Source organism: Labrus bergylta, chromosome 19, assembly GCF_963930695.1.
Source record: "Labrus bergylta chromosome 19, fLabBer1.1, whole genome shotgun sequence".
Taxonomy (NCBI): Eukaryota; Metazoa; Chordata; class Actinopteri; order Labriformes; family Labridae; genus Labrus; species Labrus bergylta.
The window spans coordinates 2886903-2908015 of record NC_089213.1 but is presented as its reverse complement, the minus strand read 5'-3'; the positions used below and the strand labels follow the sequence as shown (position 1 = coordinate 2908015).

General features: G+C 42.1%; 1 protein-coding gene across 2 annotated transcripts in view; it reads right to left on the bottom strand.

Annotated features, from left to right (window-relative positions):
• Positions 1 to 21113, bottom strand: part of ext1c (exostoses (multiple) 1c) — a 99474-nt gene that overhangs the window by 7784 nt on the left and 70577 nt on the right. For both annotated transcript variants that reach the window (XM_020648459.3, XM_020648460.3), the window contains exons 3-5: positions 8023 to 8116; positions 4248 to 4355; positions 2012 to 2131 (exon numbers count right to left, since the gene is read on the bottom strand). In XM_020648459.3, the coding sequence (XP_020504115.1) occupies positions 2012 to 2131; positions 4248 to 4355; positions 8023 to 8116 (322 nt within the window). The remainder of the gene's footprint in view (positions 1 to 2011; positions 2132 to 4247; positions 4356 to 8022; positions 8117 to 21113) is intronic.

Sequence of the window (21113 nt, the reverse complement as noted above, 5' to 3'; positions counted from 1 at the left end):
AAAACAAAGCAAATAGGGCCCCCGTTTCTTCTGCACACTGCAATAACTCTTTCAAAGATGGGATTTTTTCTGAACGTGACCTGGAGCTTTGAAAAAAAAGAAAGCTTTCTCAGAGTCTAATAACGGCGGGCAGTGAGGCAGAAACCCGCAGGTTGAGACTGATATTTGAAATGTAATGATATGTCATTTCTTTACATTAGGGGGATTTCTCAGAGACTGCAGGCAGATCGGATGTGGACTGCTTTGAAAACGTTTCCCTCAGACTTACAGTCCCACACAGAGCCCAGATAGTAAAAAAAAAAAAGAAATACAGACGATTGGCTGAGCTCCAGTCCCCTATAATCATAATGATAGAAGGGTGGTTTGATTCAAATGTGGAGGCTCTGTTGGAAAAGCCTTTTTCTGAGAGCGGGATCTGATGATCGCACACAGGCAGTAGGTAGCAACTATACGGCTGCCCGTGTTTCCAGCTGGAAACCTGTGTTTACAGCGGTGGCTGCTTTTTTTGCGGATGTTTTCACTGGATGTTGTTGCACATTCCTCAACAGGATTGCATGGTGGGAGAATTGGGAGTTTTTAAAACATAGGTTCAGACAGGTTTTCCAGCCGATACTTAGTGGCCAGAAGCAACATTTTGCTCTTTTTTTCTTTTAGTGAGATAGAAGTTTGAGCGGTGACACGTGGGGGTCAAACCATAAATCTAAGAAAATACAGTCAAGAGTAGTGCTGATGTATGATTAGAGGTCAGACCGGCATTTAAAACACCTTCATTATGCAGCAGGATGAAGTCGTTATGAGTGAGATATCTTGAATTTAGCTGAGTATCAAATGGATTTTTTCTCACAATTTACAGGAGAACACTACCAAGGCAATCCCCTTTATTCTTCATCAGGGTTAGTGATCCACAAATAATAATAGACTTTATTTGGCATGGACATCACAGATACATTGGATGAACCAGATGCATTGTTTAAGTGTTTTAGCAAGCATGCTAGTTCTCAACACCTGTCCACAAAGAGTCAATGGTACATCGATGTCTTATGTATAACTTATGTGAACTTGCTGTCCCATTAGAAACAGATGTAGCTTGCTTAGTAGCAGTTAGCTCCCCCCCCCCCCCCCCCCCCGTCAGCTAAATTCTTTGAAATGATGTCCAGTCTCAAAAACAAAAAAGTGTAGCAGCTTTCACACATGCATGTCTGAACATTTCTAGAAATTTCTATGTATTTTCCTAAGTTGTGAACATTTGCACCTCACAGCGGGAGAGACTGTATCTGCTTGAAGTGAGGAGTGAGGGTCTCGGGGGGGGGGGGGGACAAGACATGACGTAAAAATGAACGAGGTGGCAACAGAGTCTGGATCTATAATGAGTTTTTTAGGCCTTTTATCAATGGTACGTGTAGTGAGACACATTCACAATATCAACAAGTGAGAGGAGAAGAACATGCTAATCGCCTTGGTCATGTGCAAACAGCCTGAGGTGCATAAAAACTTCCCATGTGCCTTCCTCTGGTCAATATTTCAGAGTATTTCCTGATAGATTCTCTTCATTAGCTCACTTCACACGAGACATTTTATAGGGAGCTGGCAGGGAAAAGTTACGGCTAAAGTTGGAGTGAAAAATTCTTCTGTTTGTGTTTACAAATGCAGCTCAACCCAAATGACTTCCGGAAGTTTTCAGGAGTTTTTTTCCAAGAGTGAAATCACAAAAAGGTTTGGGTAGCTTGAGTAACAAGCTAACACTTAATTCCCCACTTACACAAACTAATCAGCTAGCCTTACTCGGGAATGCTTCATTTATACAACGTCTGAAGAATGTGAAGAAGAGGAAACTATCCCACTACTACTCCATCTTTAATTCACAAGCTATCGTGACCTAGTAGCCTTAGCATGTTCCTTCAACTACAGCTGTTCACCAAGCACTCCTTCACTCGTCAGGGAGAACACATTTCACAAAGTAATATTTCCTGTTAACAGCCTTTATGTTGTGTGTGTTGAAGCCGAAGCTGACCTCCAGTGTTGTGAGGACTATCTTGTCCACGGAGGAAAAGTAGGCCTCCCACAACATCTGAGTCCTCTGTCTGAGGGCCAATACGCGCTCGTTCCCCACCGCTCTCACCGTCGACGGCACCTGAGGAGAGAAAAGATATAAGCCCAGTTAAAGATCCACACAGAGACATGAGGAGGACATTAATGAAAAAAGAACAGAGAGAGAGAAAGAAAGAAACAAAGAGTTTAACTTGTTTGTAACGCAATTCTAAAAATAGACGGGAGAAGAGGCAAAAGAAATGACACTGACTCAAGTGGGAGCTTAATTTGGCCTCCTGAAGAAGCGTTCGACACAGAGCATGATTGTTCAAACAATTAGACCGTAATTAGTTAGGACTACATCGCAGGGTTTAGAGAGAATCGCCAAAATTGATTAAATCACTTAGAAAGTTAAGCACAGCGGCTCAGTCAAAGCTGAACTCAGAAAACCGTGAGCGTTTGACTCCTTTCAAGCCTTTTGTCTAACACATTTGCTAATGAGCGCCAGTTTAAGGACCTGAAGGCGGCTAAATCTCTCTCTTTTTTTTATGTCCTTGTTCTTTGAAATTCTAAGTTTCTCTTTGCATACGGCCCCTGAGCTACATTTCCCCTTTTCTCTCTCTCCACTTAGTACAACTGAAGGACGGCTTCACTTTCACCTCGTTCTCGGTTTTGTTTGAAGTGTGTGTGCCCTCACCCAGCACCAGATCACAGACGGTGTGAATATTTTCTGTTTTTGTGATTCCATGCCAAAAAGAGTTTTTTGCAGGTGGGCAAAAAAAAAAGGCCGGTTTATTCTACCCAGTCCTGCCGTTATTTGCAAAATGTCTCAGGGGCTTGTTCCTGTTCATTAGCTGAATGCCAATTCATGTCCTCCACTGGCTGAGATCAAATCGGATCAATGCAGAGGAGACATGATGTAATTTGTGCAAGGGGGAGAGAGAGAGAGAGAGAGCGAGAGAGAGAGAGAGAGAGAGAGAGAGAGAGCTGGCTTTGCTTGCTCTTTGTGTTTATTTGTGTGTGTGAGGAGACGCAGACACAGAGGATGAGCGAGCGAGCGAGCGCTTTTGAACTGAAGCTGGATTAAGGTCTCTTTGGGTGTTTAATCTCAAAGGGCTCCAACCTGTAAGCACAGTGTTTGATACAGGTAATAAAGAACCGGGGTAGTCGAGTCTGTAAAAAAGGGATTTTGAACTCAGTTTTATTACTTCCTTTTGTGGAACAGCTGGGCGACATACCTTTAAAATATACGACTAAAAAATGGGTCGAAACTGAATCTGTTTCGAGTGAAATAACTGATTAAAGCTGATATAGTTGATTTTCCAGCTGCAGTTAAAATGGATTTAAATTGTGCATCAATTTAGCTCCAGTATGAGAATGCAAATGTACCCAGAGGTCTGCTTTCTGGAAACTACTCTGGAAAGTATTCACATTTATTATTTAGAGGCAGCATGCAAGTTCCTGCAGAGCTCAGGGTGCTGCAAGTATTAAAGGAGCAGTATGTAACTCTGACACCTAGTGTTTAAAATGGGTACTGCAGTTTAAAATTTCAAAACATTATAGGGAGCTGTCTCCCCCCCCAGCCCCCTCCTCCCTGGAGTTTAATTGCACGCTGGTTGCCATGTCCCGGAAGCTTTAGCGTTTAGCCAGCTCTGCAACCTCTCTGCGTTCTAACCTCCCCATCTTTTTAAAAACGTTTCAAGTATTTATCCTGGTTTTACCACGATTCTGCTTTTCAGTCAGCGTCTTTATGAGTACAGTTTTTAATTTTTTAATTTTTTATTGGTGATAAGGTGAACAAAAAGAAACAAGAATATATAGACATGACAACTAAAGCGAGAACAAACAAAGACAAAAAATAAAAATACAAATCGATACAAAATAGCAAAACATAAGCAAAGATACAGAGCGACAATACAGACAAAATACATTTAAATGAGATAAAAGTCAAGCAATGATTTTTATGTTCAGGTAGTGTGTTAGAAAGGTGTGAATGTGTTTGTGGCAGCGTGATGCATTCAAGTGCGGAACTTAGTTGGGAGTACCGAGAAAACAAACAAAAAAATAAATAAATGAAAAATTAGTCAGAGAGAAAGAAAGAATGTGAGTCCAGTTTTGCTTCACCCCTGTGTCTCAAACGCCCTAAAAGGAAATTCAGCCTATGTTCTTGTTTTGTGTCTAAAAAGGCGTGTACATGTAAATGAGACTCCCTGTGTTACCTGCAGTAATAATCTCTCATCCCCCTCGATCACCGCCTGGTTCCACTGTATGACATCAGAGAACGGCAGCTCCCAACCGTTACTCAGCAGCACTGGGATGCACGCCGCCTGTGAAGAAACACACACACACACACACACACACACACACACACATTAGACTTTTAAAGAGACAGTAACACTCACACACCAGCTTGATCAGCTGCCGTTTCCGGGGCTCCTCCCTCGCCGCAGGCGGTATAAAGCATAGCATGACACACTGCAGCCTCATTCATATAATACAATCAGGATGACTCCCAGTCCCAGCTGCTGGGCATTACGATATCCCAGACCGAGCAGATAATATGATCAATGCTCTGTGTGTGTGTGTGTGTGTGTGTGTGTGTGTGTGTGTGTGTGTGTGTGTGTGTGTGTGTGTGTGTGTGTGTGTGTGTGTGTGTGTGTGTGTGTGTGTGTGTGTGTGTGTGTGTGTGTGTGTGTGTGTGTGTGTGTGTGTGTGTGTGTGTGTGTGTGTGTGTGTAAATTGGCTCGGATTACTTTATATCTCCTATCTCTCCTTTCCCATGAAGCCCTGGAGGTTTTCCAAAAGACTGTCACTCAGATGTGTTTGAGCACTGATGTTGACGGCTGACGGTGTTCAATCCTTGTGTACTAATTAGCTACAAACACTGGGGGGGGGGGGGGGGGGTATGCAGCAGAGGAGGTACAATGAAGAAAGGAGAGAGGGGATGAGGGGAGAATAAGAAGGAAGCAGCTGATACATGGGGGCATCTTGCTTTATTGAAGCAGATTTTTTAAAGTTGCCTTATCCCCCTCGTTCACTGACAGGTGTTTGATGTCGTTCCACTTTCTTTTTGGCTTTCCGAGCCCTCCTCTGCTCTCTTTTTTAAAACTCCATTTCTCTCTTTTGTTTACTCTCATGTCATCCTTTTTCTTTTTCTTTTTTTTACCAAGGTTTGTGGTCTCAATAGGTGACTGGTGTTATTTATTTTTCTCCACTTTTTTTCTAATTAAACCACCAGAGGAACAGCAGCAGCAGGAGCCAAAGTGCTGTAAGATCAAACGCTCCCTCCGGCCCACCGGGTGGCGGGGGACTCGGTGCTCGGTGCATTTCATCTGAGAGTAAACCCTCGCTGAAGGACACTCGAGCAAATAGGGCGACTTGTATGTGTGTGTGTGTGTGTGGGTATGTGTCAGAATCAAGCCCCAGGTTACAACAAGGTCAAACACAAGACTCCCAGAGTGATAATCCAAGGCCTCGAACATTTTTTGAAACGCAGCCCGAGGCTAGCCTGAGTGTCGTCCCCCGGGGGAGAGCAGACCTTCTGAGCGTGAGTTTCAAACACTTGCCCTGCTCTGTTCGCCTGCAGGAAGGCGTATGTGCGGTGTGGCGGCGTTCGGTTTGTTTGCATTGGGAGATAAAGACGGGGGGAGGCTGAGAGTAAACGTGCATGTGGAAAACTTGCAGTATAGCTTTTTTACCACAACTTGTATTTGCCAGTTCTCTTGTGGGCTTGGCTTGGCCCAAAATAAAAATAAAAAACAAAACCGAAAAATCCTGAAACGTGCCTCCAATAGAAAAGAAACAAGAGGACTCAGGGAGGGAAAGAGAAAGCTAAAGATAAGAAAGAGAAAGAGGAACGGGGGGGGGGGGGGGGCAGGACAGGACCCTGACTGCTGCAACAAAATAAATAAAATATACACACAAAAAAGATTCTCAAAAAAAGTGCTTCAAATGGAAAAGAAAGAAACGACCCAGGGAGGAAAACAGGACCCTGACTTCTGCCAAACTAAGAGGGTTGTTGTGTGTGTGCGCGTGTGTGTGTGTGTGTGTGTGTGTGTGTGTGTGTGTGTGTGTGTGTGTGTGTGTGTGTGTGTGTGTGTGTGTGTGTGCATGTGCATGCAAGTGTGTGCGGATTTGTCCATTCAGCAGCAACAGCGGTGGTAGGGCAGGCTGCCACTCCTATGGATGCTTCCGGTCCATTCACACACACACACATACACACACACACACACACACACTGTAGCCCCAGAGAGCGGAGCAGCCAGGGAACATTTGTAGCAGCGAGAGAGTTCAGTGTTTGGCAAATCTAAAAACAGCCACTACTGCTTCCTGTGCTGGTGTGAGACTGTCGACTTGGGTGGCAAAAAAAGAAAAGGGAGAGAAAAGCTGCAGCCAGACCGACTGCTTCAAACTGCTCTCTCACTCCACTGCTCCCACTTTCTCCATTGTTTTGCCTACTTGCACTTTCCCTGATGGACTTAAATACCAGTGTTTGCACTTGCCCGTGTTTGTGTGTGTGTGTGTGTGTGTGTGTGTGTGTTAATGGACCCATTTTAGTTTAAAAGGCCCCAACAAAATAGCAAATAAAGGCTTTACAGCTACATCGCCACTCGGCACAACACAATGGTCTGAGGGGAAAATACTTGCAGATGTGCCCATTAAGGTGTCAATAACCAAAAAGGCTGCATAAACAACAGCTCTGGAACATGAACATTGTGCTTCCTGAGCGTTTCCGTGTTGACTGAGCTGTATACGAGCTGGATCGAGTTGAATCTGAGCAGTTTCCTCTAATGTGTTATTGTAATGCGGGGGGCGGGGGGGGCTGCAGATAATGTAGCTGTGAGGACTTCTACATGTAATATGTGGAGATTTGTTTGTTTATTTGTGCAGAGTGGAGACTGGAGACGCCTCAAGTGCTCAGGCTTACAGGGAATTCTGCCCTTGCAGGAAACTCTCCCAAAAAGTCCTGAAATTTACGGGGTGAGCTGCATGTGTGAACGCAAAAATCAGAACTGTAGCTCCAATTTGACCTGCCAGCACCCCCAGTGATAGTTGGGATGAGCCTGTGTGAGAATGCAGCAGGAAATATTCAGGAACATTTACTCGGAGGAGGTGATGAGGTTTCTATCCAGATCGGGGGACGGCTGTAGACTGTTTGTGCACGTACGGTGCCGTCTCTCTGCACGAAATGAAACTGCGTCATCGTTTTTTCTCCTCTGCTCTTTCGTTGATACATTGGATATGTTGAAATGTAAACGTGTTGGCACTCAAGTACTTGGATATAAAGGCAAAAGAGTCAAAATAGTGTTGCTTTTTCCGCCACTTTCGGGTCATTCTTTGTCTTGTACTGCTTCCTGCGGACCCTCCCGTCCGACAGAGATAGGCGCATGTGTGAACGAGCTAGTCTTCCTGAAACTTTCTAGAATTTTTCAGGAGTGCATATGAGACAACCAATCAAGAGCTACAGTATGTTACTACATTCAACACAGGATGCAAACTTAAAACTTCATTTTTGACATTATTAAACAATGTTTAAGATAACATCATGATTAAGTGTTGCAACTTAAACCGCTCTGAAAACATGTCTTTTAACACTCTAAGTTCTGCTTTTGTAACATTGAATTATGACACACGTGTTACACTGCGTTACATCAGGAGTTTAAATGTGAGCTGCCGCTGCACTCGTCCTCCTCTGCCTTCAAGCCTCAATGATTTATTAATCACTTAATAAGCAGCTGTCAAAGGTAAAAAAACAAAACAATCCGGAGTTTATTATTTATTCAAAGTTTGAACATGAACGCAGCTGATCTGAGGCAACTCCGCAACTGTTATGACACTTTGATCACAATGTAGTTCAAATCCCATCGCCCCACCCACTTCATTCACACCCGGATAGAGGAGCAGAAAAGACGTCCATCACTCGTATTGAGCAGAAGAGTGAGGAAAGATAAATGGCAAGACTTCAGTATTACATTAGGTGTGTGGTGTACGTACCTGTAGGGACTCTAGGAAGCGGAAGGATCCCAGACGCCGCCCTCGAGGCACCAGACAGAAGGTGGAATTGTGGAGGAGCTCCTGGTAATCAAACCTGACGAGAAGAGACAAAGAGTGATTGAAAAGATTAGTAAAGGAAGATTATGATATACGACTGAATATCTCTGTGTGTAGATCACTGTGAACACTTCCTTAAGCAAAGTTCATGGAAAGCAGATGTGAGAATAAATTCATGTGAAAGGAATCGAGTGATTCACTCATGTCATGATGACACAGAGTAAAGAAGCACTCTTTAAGTTTTGGAGGCTCGTACGCAAATGTGTGTCACCCGCTGTGATAAACAGAATATCTAATAAACAACAAAACCCAAGCAGAGTTAGTCGGGCATTTTTATGAAACACAGCTGATGAGAACATTCACACACATACAGGAGTAGAGAAACGGTCTTGGATGGGGAAGGCAAGAGGAGATGTGTGTGTGTGTGTGAGGTTCCTGAACAGCCACTTCAAATAAGTTGAACAACAAAAAAAAAAACCCTAATGTTTTGTAAAATTTTTCAATATGATGGGAACCGGTAGCCATCACACTGATGTACAGAGGCCATAATCCTCAAGAGCGGGCGGCCCCGGTTCGAATCCGACCTTTTTTCGCATGTCGTTCCCCACTTTCTCTCTCTCTCTCTCCTCAGTTTCTGACTCTATCCACTGTCCTATCTCTAAAGAAAATGCATAGAAAGCCTGGAAATAAATAAAAAAAAAAAAAAAAAAAATCTATATTTTGGATAGGCGACCCACAGATCCAGCTTAATTTTTTTATTTTTTTTATTTTTAAATGTTTTGTCTTTATGTATTTTATTGCAGAAAATAGATGATCGTTTGCAAAAGGAGGAATCAAATACAGAAGTGACAGAGGTCACGAGTGCAATAGTAGAATCCCTGGGCAGTCCCATTTCTGGATGACTGCATGATTTTTTTATTTTTATTTTTTCCCCAGCTTAATTTTCTGTGCAAACACTGATCTGAAGTAAAATGGCAACTCTCCAGCTACCAGAGCAATTTCCAGATCCAGAACCGGCGACCCTCTGGTTCCTAACCACAGTCAGATTGAGCTACTGCAGCCCAAACAAGGAATCAAACTCAGTAGAGAGAGTTTTGTGTTGATATGTTGTTATACATGAACATTTAAACAAACAGAACACAATTCTATTAAACTCAAATTGATAAGAAGGAAAAAAAAAAAGAAAAGTTTTTAACCTTGGAAGAAAATAGAAAAATACAACTTCGGCTATTTTGTGTCAAAGACAAATGGACTGATCCCAACAGAGAAGCCTCTAACTTCTGAATCAAGTTCATGATATCAATCAAACAGACACACTGCCTCTCTGTGCTGCGACACACACTCCCAGTGATATATGACATTCAACATCTGTCACATGAAAATAAAACCCTGACTTCTGTGGCTTTTCTCGTCTCATTTTCGGCAATAATGTCTCCGATTATGTGCTGTAATAAATCCTCAAGAGTTTTTTTTCTCTCCGTCCACAGAAATGTTGGCGCCGCTCCAGCCAGCTCCTGTATGTTGGAAAAGATATCCATCACTGGGGCTGAGAAGTAAATATGCCCTAATCTCTGTTCTTCTATTGATTTGTGCTGTAGACAAGAGGGGCCTGAACTGCTGCCAAAGTAGCAAATTTTTTTCTGGCGCACTTCTCCCCGACAAGCTGCTTGCCGTACGTCAACCGGGCCGAGCTCCGACACTTCATACTCGTATTTCAAACCCCCTTGAAAGAGAAGCCAAATGGAAACCGCTGCATCAATGCTCCCCTTCATCCAACGAGAAGTGTAACGGCCGCACGGTGATGAACTGCACCGAAGTAAACAAGACGGGGGAAACAAAACCGGCTCTTATGTCAGAGGTACACTTCTCCTTTCATTCTGCTCTTCCTCCTCTTTTAGAGAGTTGTGGAATCATTCCAAGTGGGGTTGTATGAGGGACTCATCAATACTGAGTGTACGACCTCCTCATGATGCAGCACGGCCCTCTGTTTGTAGAGAAGCCTCTCAGAGTCGATGTTCAACTAGAAACACATGTAAAAAGGTAAAAGGCCAGTATTCCCAGGAAACGCTGAAAACACATATAGAACAACTTTGAAATCTTAGGAGAAGTTTGATTTCTGTTGCGCTCACCATGGAGCTGCTTTATATAAACTCAAATCTTAACATTATTGTATTGTCTTTTTTATCCTACTACAATTTTAAATATTCTTCCCCTATGTATTCATTTTAATATCTTGTTGCTTTTATGTGTCGTATTTAATTTTTTCATTTTTATACATATTTTTTTTATATTATGAGTCTCGCATTAGTCTCTCAATGATTTTATAAACGACTTTTTCGTCAATAACTTTTCTGCACTTTGAACTGCAATTTAATTTGTCTAAAAGGTGCTATATAAATAAAGTTTGATTGATTGACACTACGACCCGAACAGCTGATCTCTGCACACACTGCGCAGCATGCAGAGGATCACAGAACTTGAACGGTTGAGGAAAAACAAAGAAGTCGGGGTTGCAGGAAGGTGAAGCCGTGGAAACATTAGAATAACACGGCCCCATATAACTTCAACTGGTATTGATATTCTGAGGTGGACTTGGCTCCAAGCCTCCGTGGTGGTATTTAGATTGGCTTCCAAGTACTCGAGTCGGCTTCTCCAAACACACGGTTGTAACTACAAACGACCACGGCGTTGATAAATGCCTCATATGAACCCAACTTTGAGAATAAAGCTGCCTCCTATCCTACTCAGCTCCTCGTCTCCTTCCTCCTCATCCGTCTGTTACTTCTGCATCGAGCTCTGTGTTTCATTATTTACAGACGGAATATCATTGATTAATATGCCTGCCGTGATCCTTCTCACCCGCTGAGTCATTTATGTAACCCTCTGTGAGTGACACGGGCGCTGTTTACATTTAGGTTCAAGAAGTTCTGCGCTCATTTGGACGTCATTCCACACTGCTTCATCGTCTTTTAGCTCATTGTTTTGGTTTAACAAATTAAAGAATAAAAAGCTTGTTGTGGTCAGAGGCAGTGCTTGTCAACGGGCAACTGCTTGGGGCCCCAGACCAGGTAGGGGGGCCTCTAAGGGCTCACAAACTTTAAGTCAGAGCACTGGCCCCAAAATGTGCAAATTTTGCAATGACAGTATATGAATCCTCCCTAAGGGGGTCCCATCTGACAGCACTCATTTTTGGTGGCCTGCTAAGCGTTGCATGCATTATTGTAGAAAAATGAAGACAAATGTAGGAGAATCGTCCGTCTGTAGGAAAGAAAAAAGAAAATGAGGTAAAGGAGGAAGCCTCGGGACATGATGGAGATGAACACTGGTTGCAGGGCCCCCCCAAATTAATCTTTGCCAAGGGCCCCAACAGAGTCTGGAATCGCCACTGGTGGTGGTTGACTTTACTTCTTAGCATTATGACAATTCATTTTAGTAAAAAAAAAAAAAAAGAGCACGTGGGGCGTTGGTGGGGCAGTGGTTAGTGCGCACGCCCATGTATGGAGACTATGGTCCTCAAAGCTAACGGCCCAGGTTCGAATCCCACCTGTGGCTCCTTTCCAGCATGTCATTCCCCACTCTCTCTCTCTCCCTGATTTCCAACTCTATCCACTATCCTATCTCTCCAGTAAAGGCACAAAAATCCCAAAAATAAATCTTAAAAAAAAGAAAAAGCTGGTGGAGACCAAAACTGAGATAAAAGTAGAGGAAATATGATCGGAAAAGAAGACTGCAACTGAAAGATAAAGATAAAGATAAACTTTATTGATCCCCCATGGGGGAAATTTTTGCATTACAGCAGCTCAAGAAAACAGGAAACAGGAATATAATTATTAAAAAATAAAAAGAAGAATGAAAAGATATAAAAAGAATGTTGTAAACAAATAACTGTTTGCCAACATACATTATCCAACATGCCTACTCGACTTCTTCTTCTTCTCCTGCTGGTTCCTCTTCTTCCAGCTCTGTTTGTTTATTTGCAGAGGAGTAAAATATGTCCTTCATTAATCATCTCCTTTCATATATAACTGCCAGCATGAGAGACGAGATGCAGGGCCTCCTCTTTCTCCCTTAGATGGGAAAAATATGGAGCTCACAGCTGATGTTGGCATCACTTAACACCGCTGAACTCAGCCCTTGGACATCGTGATCTGAATGGTTGTCAGTTTGTGAGCGTAGATCCAATATGAATGTGTCAAAACACGCCAAATAAGCAAAAACACACAAGCTTCAGTTTACTGAAAGGGCGGCCTTGTTTGCCGTTCGCTACGCATCATGCTCCGATATGCCGCCACCTGTTGAGGGAGCTTTGCTATCGTCGTATGTATACATGTGTGCGTGGGCGTCGTTTAGATCAGTGAGCATCTGCAGCAGTATAAATCTGCAGCGTGGAAGGTTCATGTGCATTTGAAAATGAATCAGTAAGTGATGGTTAAATGGGATTTACACAATGCATTGCCGAGGGATTTAGTGTCCAAATCTGGTTCTGAGCTCGGGATTTATGTAAACACACTCATTTCAGTAAATTAATTTGCAGATTCTACATTTGAAAGATGTAAAAACTCCTCTGTGAGTTCACATGATATGGTGTTGGAGTGTGTTGAATAAATATTTGCTGTTTCAGCTGTGAGGAAACATGAATATTTTCCTAACTCTGTGTGTGTGTGTGTGTGTGTGTGTGTGTGTGTGTGTGTGTGTGTGTGTGCGCGCGTGTGCGGTATATTATGTGTGTGTTTGCATGTTTGGTATCTAATGTGAGACAGTGGGGACCCCTTGAATATTACAAATGTAGTGTGACTGAGCTGGTTATCCTGACCCACTTCTCGCTCTCCGTTCCTGCTGTGTTTTTTTCCGCATGTGCATTTTGTGAGCGTGTGCGTGTGTGTGCGTGTGTGTGTGTGTGTGTGTGTGTGTGTGTGTGTGTGTGTGTGTGTGTGTGTGTGTGTGTGTGTGTGTGTGTGTGTGTGTGTGTGTGTGTGTGTGTGTGTGTGTGTGTGTGTGTGTGTGTGTGTGTGTGTGTGTTAGAATACACAACAAGGAGTCAGCTTATGCATGCACGAGGTGGTTTTTCGCATGTGTACTGTATGTCATGATGCACGATCCTGCAGTCTAGCCGGCCAGTCTGCTGTTCTTTTAATAAGGGACTGTACTTAAACGCAGGGAGCGGGTAAATCATTTAACAGCACTTTGTTTCCACAAACAAATGAGCGGACCTGCTGCGTCTGACTGCTGCTTTTTCCCCTCTCCTCTTTTCTTTCTTTCTGCATCTTTCCTATGATGATGCAGGACAGAGTTGCAGTGTGTTGTTTAATTAATATGTTAAATCTGGCTATAAGAGCATAAAAAATGGCTTTGACCTCAAGCTATTTACCAATTAATCACTACTTTCTCATTTCAATTAATCTTGTTTTTTGGGTGAAAAGGCCAAAAGAATTGCATGTTCCAGCCCCCAAGTACCCTCAATCTCTTGGTCAAAAATTCCTATAAGCAACTAAATATCTTCCAGTATGAGTGAATAACTGGGCCACTCTGTCTGTAATGGGGGGTTTGGCTCGTAGTTAAACCCGGCTAAATAACAATGACTCACTGTGTAATCATGTGTGTATGATCGCATGCATGCCATTTCATATTCTGCGAGGCTAGGAATGTTCAGACTAGACTCCCTGCATGTTAATGTGTGGAGAGCATTTGTACAGTGTGTATACTGTAACGTACATGTGTAGACGTCGTGCACTTACAGTATATTATACTGTATATAATTATAATTGTGTTTCATGAATCTGATGTGTCCTGGATGGCATGTTTGCACGATCATTGTCTGGAAGCACTCGTTGTGAATGTGCAGTGTGTGGCTGTGGATTACATAAGATTACAGAACATGAGAGATATACTGGTGGATTAATGTGTCAAAGTTCATATTTAAAGGGATACAGTGGGTTTAATGTGTAAGCAGATAAAAAAAATACTGTTTCCTATGCTATAGCTACATCTTTTAACCCCTTGTTTTTATAAGACTTCTATCTTAAATCCAGTGATATTTAATTTCAGATTTATAAGAAGCAGCAAATCCTTTCAGTTAATACTACGTTAATACTATTAATACAGTTAATACTACTGTGATAAATATTGCGGTATTAGCAATGGATTCAGTGTGCAGCTGAAGGAGGTCACTGTTATTTACAAACCCACCGTGATTGATCGTTTATCTCTAGAATTTTCCTGAAATCTACACCATTTTAGCATCTTTTAGATAGTTGTTTTGGTTTTACAGTCCACAACTTAAATGTGTTGGTTCACTCTCATCAGCACTGTTTCCCGACACATGAAGCAGCAAGTTGATTTTTGTAAAGCGAGCTCTGAAACCAATTGTACACTATCTTACAGAGCGCCAAACATCAGGTAGACAAAGTTAGCGACTAGCTGTTACTAAAGCTCCTAAAGAGACCAAGAGAAAGGGGAAAAGTCTGACTTTTGGGTTTGCAAAAAAACTCCCAATACAAAAATTGTTTTACCTGAAAGACACGTATGTAGATAAAAGTATTCCCCCTGTTTTGTTTACAGGATGTTTTGCTAACTCTAAGTGACCAAAAAAAAGAAAACTAGGGATTTTCCTGTGTGACTCATCTCCTGGTCGGTTAAACAAAAATTTAAATTCAGACTAAACAACCATTACAAACTAAGAAAACACTCTGAAAAAAGTCAGAATTGAGCACAATTTATTTAAAATTGTATGTGGGTAGATGATGTCATTTGGTCTGGTGAGTGTGGCTAATGTTAGCGATGCTAGGTTGCAGATAGGCCCCATCTGAATGTGGTTACACATTTCTCCGGTTGATATGTGGCACTTCAACCTGACACAGCCTACAAACATTTTTATCTCAATTTTCTAGATTAAAACACTGCCAGTCTGCGCTGCTCCGAGATACTCTCTGTTCACTATGCTTGTTTACATCCGGGTTGTAGAGCGGGGAGAGCAGGCCCATTAACTGGAGCTACAGCCCCGACTAGTGGCTGGTGGCTGCATTGCAGTTTGAGCACAACATTTTTCCTCGACATTAAAGGCTTTATATGCGAGTCCCACTGTCTGTGATGTTTTCTGAGTTTTCCGAGTCCTATCTTCAATTTGTTTACATCGCCAGGACGGCCGGCTGACTCCTCCCCTCGTGTATAAAAGTTGTTTAATTAAGGGACTAGAGAAAAGAAGAATAACATACTGTACTCACTGCTTAACTGTGTTTCTAGATCACGCTCATTTCAGGTAAATTTACATGCAGTGTGAAGATACCAGCATAATAAAGATCGCTAGCATTAGCATGCTAACACAACAATGCAGCGCAAATTGTTTTGGTTTCATGCTGGTGCTCAAGGGCGACATCTGCTGGATCAAAAAAATCACATATAAAGCCTTTAAGGCCCAACATATAAAAATATGAATGATCGTTTAACCGTTTCTGTTTAGGACTAGTAAGAGGTTGACGTTCAACCGTTAAATCGACTAAATGTGCTCAACTCTACGAAAGACAGATATTTCTGGGTTAAAGAAGATGGGCCGACATGTTTTACTTTTTGAAAGTTAGATTGTGTTTCAGCTTTAATCTGCAGAATCATGACGTGCTTAACACCAGGGGTTCTTTGAATACATTTACATCTCATTTCTACGCTCTTGATTGCATATTGAGCGTTTCTGTGTTTTGATGAAAGATCCTGATTGTGTACATGTCAGCAATGCTCTGTGTACTTAAGTGTGTGTGTTTTTGTCTATGTGTGTCTATCTCTGTCTATGCACACACACACACACACTGCTTCCTATCACCTTCTTCCGATCCCTCCCTTTATCTCTGTGGAACAGATACAGTTAAATATTTAACATCCAACGTGGAGCCAATCTATGTAGACTGATAAGAGAAGCTGATTGGGTAGTGTACACATTAAAGACTGATGTCATTACATTGCTAGCTCTTTTTTGTATTTTTGCCTTACAGAGACACAAATAGAGGCACAAGCCACAGAAGTCCCCCCCCCCCCAACCCGCTGCACACACACACACACACACACACACACACACACACACACACACACACACACACACACACACACACACACACACACTTACGCTCAGCACAGCAGGGTTTTCTCTTCATGTCGAGGCACTGAGCTCAAAGCTATGTTTACTAAGATGGCACCATTCTGAGTATTTGATAGAGTTTGTGTGTGTGTGTGTTTGTCTGATAAGCAAATCTGCTTCTTTTTTGACATTCTAAACTCTCGGTTACTCACCAACCCCCTTCCCCCCAAGACTTGATCCTCCAAGGAAAAAGGGTGGATGCTATTTGATTGACAGCGGCTTCTGGTCAGTTGAGCTCTGCTCCACTTCCTGTAAAGGTCAGGTGTTAATAGAGAGCGTGTGTGTCAGTGTGTGTGTGTCATTGTGTGTGTGCTCGTTCCTCCTCGTGAACACAAGAAGTGTGTGGTTGGCCGAGGTTATGGATTAGCCGCCACAGCACTAACAGTCTACTGTCAATACTTTTCATCCTCATGTGGAGCTCATCGAGCAGAACAAGACCTGAATGACAGCAGGGACTGTCTCGTAATGTCAGCACAAACACACGTCCGATACTCTGGTAATGCATGGTCGGAGTTACAAGCTTCACCAATGCTCCTGATCAGCTACTGCCTCTGAAGTTTGTTCTTTATGACGTGCTAGACTTTATTGTTCTTTATTCAGTCTTAAAAATGCACAATTAAGGTATTCAATGACTCTTTGCTGAGTACATTTTAAGGCAGAAGAGGCTTTCATTGGTTCAGATTTCTATGAATATCATGTGGTTAAGGGTGTGGTATTTTATACATCCAATAAACCGTGATTAAAACTTCCCTTGTTTAATTTTTGCCAGGAAAACCTTGTTAAACTTTGCCCTTCCCATTGTGACCTAAAAATGACATTCAAAATCCAATAGTTTATTCGTACAGCAGGAGCAAAGTATAATTCCAACATCCTTTTTGGGCTTGAACGGTATAGCATTAAAACTTGTTTCTGGTTCCTTGTCATTTAAGAAAAATAAATCAGGTGGGAAGAATACTGTGCGATCTCACGTTCAAGCTCTGCAAATGAAACTAGAGAAACCACAGACTGTATAGAGAAATGGACAGCTTGCCTCAGTCACCTCCTGTTGAACAGCATGAAGCCAAAATAGTCTGTGCAGTACGGCTCAGCTGGAAGAGCTGCGCTATTGACATCAAGCGACTTCGGCTAATGAAAGACGTTTAAAAGTCAAAGACGCCTCAGGTTGGTACGGTCCACAGCGGAGCAGACTTTTGTTTCGAGTTGAAGCAGACACTCGCGATTATGGAATTTCAATGACTTTTCAATGTGTTGGTGGTCGTGCAGTATTATGCTAATCTGGTACACACAGGAGACGCATTCATCAATAGAATTGTCAATCATGGTATTTTATACTGTTTGAAAGCATAAAAAAAAAACAATAAAAAGAAACTTATCAGGAAAAAAAGATGACTTGAACAGAAAATGGTAATTTGATGCCACCAGGTGTGTATGTGACGTGCATTTTTATTTTCTAATTTGACCCCTGTCTTATCTGTTAACAATGAGGAGGCGAGGTTTATGACCTATACTGTAGCCAGCCAGCAGGGGGAGCTTTAAATCTTAGCGTCTTCCCTCGAGGCGAGGTCTTCCACTGTCCGTTCTTCATTCACTCTCTGATAGAAAATGATGTTTTTATAGCAAAAAAAGTTCTCCACATATCGCTGTCCTCCTCTGCTACCGAATGCAGATCCATCCCTTCATTCCATCCTGACCTGACCACTGCGACACTGTGAACACATCCTTTCAATTTTTGTGGCTACATCCCCATCCACGTCCCCTCCACCTCACTTGAACTCTCCTCTGCCATGCACAGTCCTCCCTGCAGGCTCCGGTCCCACATGCCAGCGTCCTGAACACATGAACAAGCACTTGACATTAACGGGTATAAAGCCTCCTTCACTGCATTCATCGGGGTTATTTGTCTCGTGCTTTTATCAATGAGTTAGTAATATGATACTTTAGGGCCGTGAGGCAGCATCACTGACAGGATGTAGCCTCACCTGCTACAAAAAAAAAAAACACTTTCCCGTTTATTAAATGACCCCAAGCTGCCTTCACAATCTTTCTCTGAAGACAAGGGAAGTATGTGTTTTAAACACCGAGTGAGATTGAGAGAGGACAAAGAGACTGTTTTAAGCAGAAGATGATAAGAGGGTGGAGGATAAAGCAGGGGATTGCAAAAAGGATCAAAGAAAGACATGGGAGAGAAATATGCATGTATGTCGCCAGCTGCTGCCTCAGCCTCTGGGATTCATGCGAACGGGAGGGTTGGAGGAGAAAAAGTCACAAAACTGCAGCTCTGACTGCAGGCAATTGGTCAGACGCTGAGCTACCAAACCCACACTGAACACGCCAGCAGACTGAGGCGGTGTCAGGAGGGTCAGAAACATATGACTGCTGTATTTTTCTTTTGGATAAAAGAAAAGCACATTTAAAAGAATGAGAAGAAAAAAAATGTAGGAATTAGAGGGTACTGAAAGTGAAAAGTTTTCTGGAATAGTAAAGATAGACAGAATGAAAGCCAGGAGTCTAAATAGACAGTTCAGGTTTCAGAACGCAAAAGGAATGAGGTCTTTCAGTATCCACTTACATTAAACACACAGAGACAGAAACCGACAGAGGGAGGGAGAGACGAGTACTCGTGCTCATCTTCGAGAACGTCTGTAATCTTCACTTTTTCTCCTCTTTTTTTTCTCCTTATCATCCCGTCTTTCCTCTCATTTTGATAATCTCCAAGCAGAGACAGAATGAAAATGGACTTGTGTGTGTGTGTGTGTGTGTGTGTGTGTGTGTGTGTGTGTGTGTGTGTGTGACAAATAAGTAAAGAAGAGAAAAAGTAGGTGTATCCAGATGTTAAATCCTCTCCAGCAGCTGTTTTATGTAAGAAACTATAACACACACACACACACACACACACACACACACACACACACACACACAGTTACGCCCCAGTCTTAGTAGCAGATGGACAGATAAGCTGCATCCCTCAATCATTCTTCTATATTCGTCATCTTCTCACTCCTCATCTCTCATCACCTTGATGGTGATGACTTGAAGCTATCGCAAAAAACTAAAACGCTGTTACAAAACTGACGACAACATCAAGAAGAAACAGAAAACTAAAAACTAAAAGTAAACCCAAAGGAGGAAAAAAAACGAGTGTAAGAATCACATGTTTCTACTTGACAAAAAGTTGTATTGGATTCTGTTTTTTAGCTTAAACGCCACATGAAACTCCTAAATTAGCCTACGCAGGTGTTGTGTTTTACCACGCAAGCTAGCTGTTGAAACTTATAATAAAATATTTCCAGTTAACTAATTTCTAAGTGCTTTACTGTCTTTGTTTACTATACAACTTCAGTAAATAAAGGATTACAGTAAGCTAGTGAGCTAAGGTTGGCAACTTTAGCTCAATAGGCAATGCTAGCCATGCTAGCTGCTTCAATGAGTGCTACGGTTGCTGATTTTCTACTTCAACTTCTATAGTAAGTGTTTTTACCGGTTTTAGGAACTTTGTCTACAAGTTTTTTTGAGAATTGGACGCCTCTGCAAGAAGAACCTTTGAAGGTAATGACATTAGCATTGTCAAACAAGCTAGCAAACAGCTCTGCTAACATACGCCTCAGCTTTAGCGAAGTGCTAATGAATGAAGAACATTTAAGTTTACAGCCTACAGTGCTGCTGCTGTAACATTGCTCTCTGTGTGATGACACAGAAATACAAGACGCACAGATACTCCACCGACTGAAGGAGCTGACTCTGGCTCTCTCTCGACTGTTGATACCTTTCATGAGGCCGCCCTAGGGCACGGTGTGCGGGACTCGCGGCAGCCGGCAAGAAAATTCTGAAATATTTAACAGTTACTTCCGCATATCTTGAATTGAATCCCAGCACAGCTAAACTGTTAAATGGATTTTATATTTAGAAAGGACGACCCGGGAGCTCCAGCAAAGACTCAAGCTACTGCAACAAGACATTTCAGATTGATGGCATGACGTGTAATTGAAAAGTTATCAAAACCTTGAACCCCCCCCTCTCTATCCAAGCAGAACCTCTGTGCTCCGCTCACGCCATGATTGAGGCTTACACATGAAACCCTCAGACGTCTGACACTTTGTTAATTTTGATTGGAGTAGATGCGTAGTAAAAGATACTTTATGGAGTTGCACATCAATTTTTCACCTGTGTTATTTATTAGTGATGAAGTTGTTTTTAGCCTGAAGCTGCTGTGTGTTACACTACAAACCTCACAGATTTCATTCAGTGATTGGATATCTCGTCTGTAGTATAGCACGATCCCTTGAAACAAAAATAAACTTTTTTTAAAACATGGCTTCTTTTGAGGTGAAACCACAAATGTTACAATAAATGTCTTAACTTTAAATGTAGACTGGGGTTACATAGATCGGGATAGGCGGTACTTTGAGGAAGAAAAACACTTAAATATCTCAATTAAACAACAGTAAAATTGAACTAACAGCCTTGTGTACCTGACAGTGCTGACAATCAATACGACCAACATTGAGTTTGGCTTTTTTTGTATGTATATCTGTATTTGTGATTTTTAAAGGTCTACTTCTTGTATATAAACTATAGCTTTAAAAATAAGCCTGGTGATAACCTTAAAGGCTTTATATGTGATTTTTCACACTTAAATGTAATATAAATCAAGTGTATCCTCTAAAAATAACTCTGAGTCATGACTGTCTACAATGGGTGTAACACCCGAGTCCCACTGTCTGTGATGTTTTCAGAGTTTTCAGAGTCCTATCTTCAGTTTGTTTACATCGCTGGGACGGCCGGCTGACTCCTCCCCTCGTGTATAAAAGTTGTTTAATTGAGGGACTAGAGAAAAGAAGAATAACATACTGTACTCACTGCTTAACTGTGTTTCTAGATCACGCTCATTTCAGGTAAATTTACATGCAGTGTG